We start from the raw sequence: 2,886 nt of genomic DNA, 5'->3' as shown, positions 1-2,886 counted from the left end.
CGAGGTCTACGTTAACGATATGATAGCCAAATCTCAAACTGAAGAGGAACACCTTGTCAATCTAAAAAAGTTATTCGAGAGGCTAAGAAAGTTCAAATTAAGGCTTAATCCCAACAAATGCACGTTTAGGGTAAGATCCAACAAATTTCTAGGTTTTATCGTCAGCCAACATGGCATAGAGGTAGATCTCGAGAAAGTGAAGGCCATACAAGTTAGCCTCCACCCAAAACAGAAAAGAAAGTTCGAGGATTCGTAGGTAGATTGAACTCCATTTCTAGGCTCATATCTCACCTTACGGACACTTATGAGCCGATCTTCAAACTTCTTCGAAAGGATCAAGCAGTCATTTGGAACGATGATTGCCAAGAAGCTTTTGAGAAGATCAAGGAGTAATTACAAGAACCTCCTGTTTTGATTCCTCCTATGGGGGGTAGACCATTGATCATATACCTCACCATCCTCGAAGGATCCATGGGATGTGTCCTTGGCCAACACGATGAGACTGGTAGAAAGGAACACGTAATATACTACTTAAGCAAGAAATTCACTGATTGCGAGAGTAGATATTTGATGCTTGAAAAGACTTCCTGCGCACTAGCTCGGGATGCCAAATGCTTGAGGCAGTACATGCTCACCCAAACAACACTGTTAATCTCCAAGATGGACCCTGTCAAATACATCTTTGAGACGCCTGCTCTAACCGGTAGGGTAGCTCGATGGAAAATGGATTTAACCGAGTATGACATCCAACATGTCCCTCAAAAGGTCATCAAAGGGAGTGTATTGTCCGACTATCTTGCACATCATCCCTTGGAAGACTACCAGTCTATGCGCTTCGAATTCCCCGATGAGGATATTATGTTGATTAGGGATTGCAACATCCTCGACCCCGAGGAAGGACCCGAGCCTGGATCCCGATGGACCTTGGTTTTTGATGGAGCTTCTAATGCTCATGGCAATGGCATTGAGGCTGTTATTACCTCCCCAACGAGTTTTCACCTCCCCTTCACCGTAAGGTTGTGTTTTGAATGTACAAACAATATGGCAGAGCACGAGGCGTGTATCTTCGGTATTGAAGCTGCAATTAATCTTAGGATCAAAATCCTTAAAGTCTATGGAGATTTATCCTTGGTCATTAGCCAAGTTAAAGGAGATTATGATACTAGAGATCACAAACTCATCCCTTACAAGGAGCATGTATTGAAATTGATCCCATACTTTGATGAGATCACATTCCATCACATCCCTCAAGAATATAATCAACTAGCTAATGCCCTGGAAACTTTGGCATCCATGTTTAATGTCAAGTGGAAGAATGAAGCGCCATCCTTTTGCCTCAACTACTTGGACGAGCCTTTTTACTGTTTGGCGGCCGAAGACGAAGCTGTCGATTATCCTTGATTCTATGACATAATCAGATTCTTAGAGTGCCAAGAATACCCTAAGGATGCATCCATAACTAATAAGAAGTACCTTCGAAAACTGTCTTCCAAGTTCTTCTTAAGTGGATGGGTATTATACAAGAGAAATTATGATTCGAATTTACTAAGATGTGTGAACAAGCAAGAAGCAAACCAAATCATAATGGAAATCCATGAGGGATCTTTTAGAACGTATGTTAGTGGATACACCATGATGAAAAAGATCTTGAGGGCCAGTTATTATTGGATGACTTTGGAGGTTGACTGTCATCGCCATGTCCAAACACGCCACAGGTGCCAGATATACGCTGACAAGATCCATGTACCGCCAATACCACTTAACACATTGACATCACCTTTGCCTTTTTCCATGTGGGGCATTGACATAATCAGATGCATAAAGCCAACTGCGCCAAATGGACACCATTTCATCCTTGTAGCCATTGACTATTTCACAAAATAGGTGGAAGCAGTCTCATTCGCCAACGTTACCAGACAAGTGGTGGCTCGATTCATCAGGAAAGAAATCATTTGCCGTTATGGGGTACCTAACAAGATAATTACTGATAATGGATCTAACCTCAATAACAAGGTGATGAAAGAGTTATGTCAAAGCTTTAAAATTGACCACCACTGCTCATCGCCTTATAGGCCTAAGATGAATGGCACTGTTGAGGCAGCTAACAAAAACATTAAGAAGATCGTACAAAAGATGGTGGAAACCTACAAAGATTGCACGAAATGCTCTTGTTCGCCTTACATGGCTATCATACCTCAATACACACTTCCACTAGAGCAACTCCCTTCTCTCTCGTGTACGGCATGGATGCAGTCTTGCCTGTTGAAGTAAATATTCCTTCCTTGAGGATTTTGACCAACATCAAGCTTGATGAAGCCGAGTGGGTTCAAGCTCGATTTGACCAGCTGAACCACATTGATGAGAAGCGCTTGGCAACCATCTGCCACGACCAGCTTTATCAAAAGCGCATCAAAAGGGCACATGACAAGACGATTTTCCCCAGCAGCCTCGAGGTTGGAGACCTTTTATTGAAGATGATTCTGCCCACTCACACCGATCCAAGGGGTAAATGAACACCAAATTATGAAAGATCATATGTTGTAAGAAAGGTTTTCTCTAGAGGAGCCTTGATCCTTACAACTATGGATGGTGAAGATCTTCCATCCCCCATGGATGCAGATGCAGTCAAAAAATACTACGCTTGAAAAAAAAAAGGAAAAAAAGAGAGAACCTAATAAGTTGAAAACCCGAAAAGGAGACTTATGCAAAAATAGGTATCCCGATAGACTGAAAACCCGAAAGGACGGTCTAGGCAAAAATTAGGGATTTAATAAAAGCGAGAGGCTACATCCCGCAAAGAATATTTCTTCACTCCTCAGCAAGTCAATCCAGTGGCTTCCCCAACAAGTCAATCCAGTCACTCTCCCTCTGAAAGCGAGAGTAAAA

The 2,886-nt window shown here is 42.3% G+C and overlaps 1 protein-coding gene across 1 annotated transcript; it reads left to right on the top strand.

Annotated features, from left to right (window-relative positions):
- The first annotated feature begins 423 nt into the window (after positions 1-423).
- LOC127081021 (uncharacterized) lies at positions 424-1,401 on the top strand. The gene has a single exon (XM_051021311.1). The coding sequence runs from the start codon at positions 424-426 to the stop codon at positions 1,399-1,401; it is 978 nt and encodes a 325-aa protein (XP_050877268.1).
- The last annotated feature ends 1,485 nt before the right edge of the window (positions 1,402-2,886 follow it).

The sequence above is a fragment of the Lathyrus oleraceus genome, chromosome 5, assembly GCF_024323335.1.
Source record: "Lathyrus oleraceus cultivar Zhongwan6 chromosome 5, CAAS_Psat_ZW6_1.0, whole genome shotgun sequence".
NCBI classification, from domain to species: domain Eukaryota; kingdom Viridiplantae; phylum Streptophyta; class Magnoliopsida; order Fabales; family Fabaceae; genus Lathyrus; species Lathyrus oleraceus.
The sequence above is the reverse complement of the archived record's forward strand: the minus strand, read 5'-3'. Positions and strand labels throughout refer to the sequence as shown.

Coding starts and splice junctions, on each gene's coding strand:
- LOC127081021 (XM_051021311.1), top strand. CDS start 424: ATGGGGGGTAGACCATTGATCATATACCTCACCATCCTCGAAGGATCC.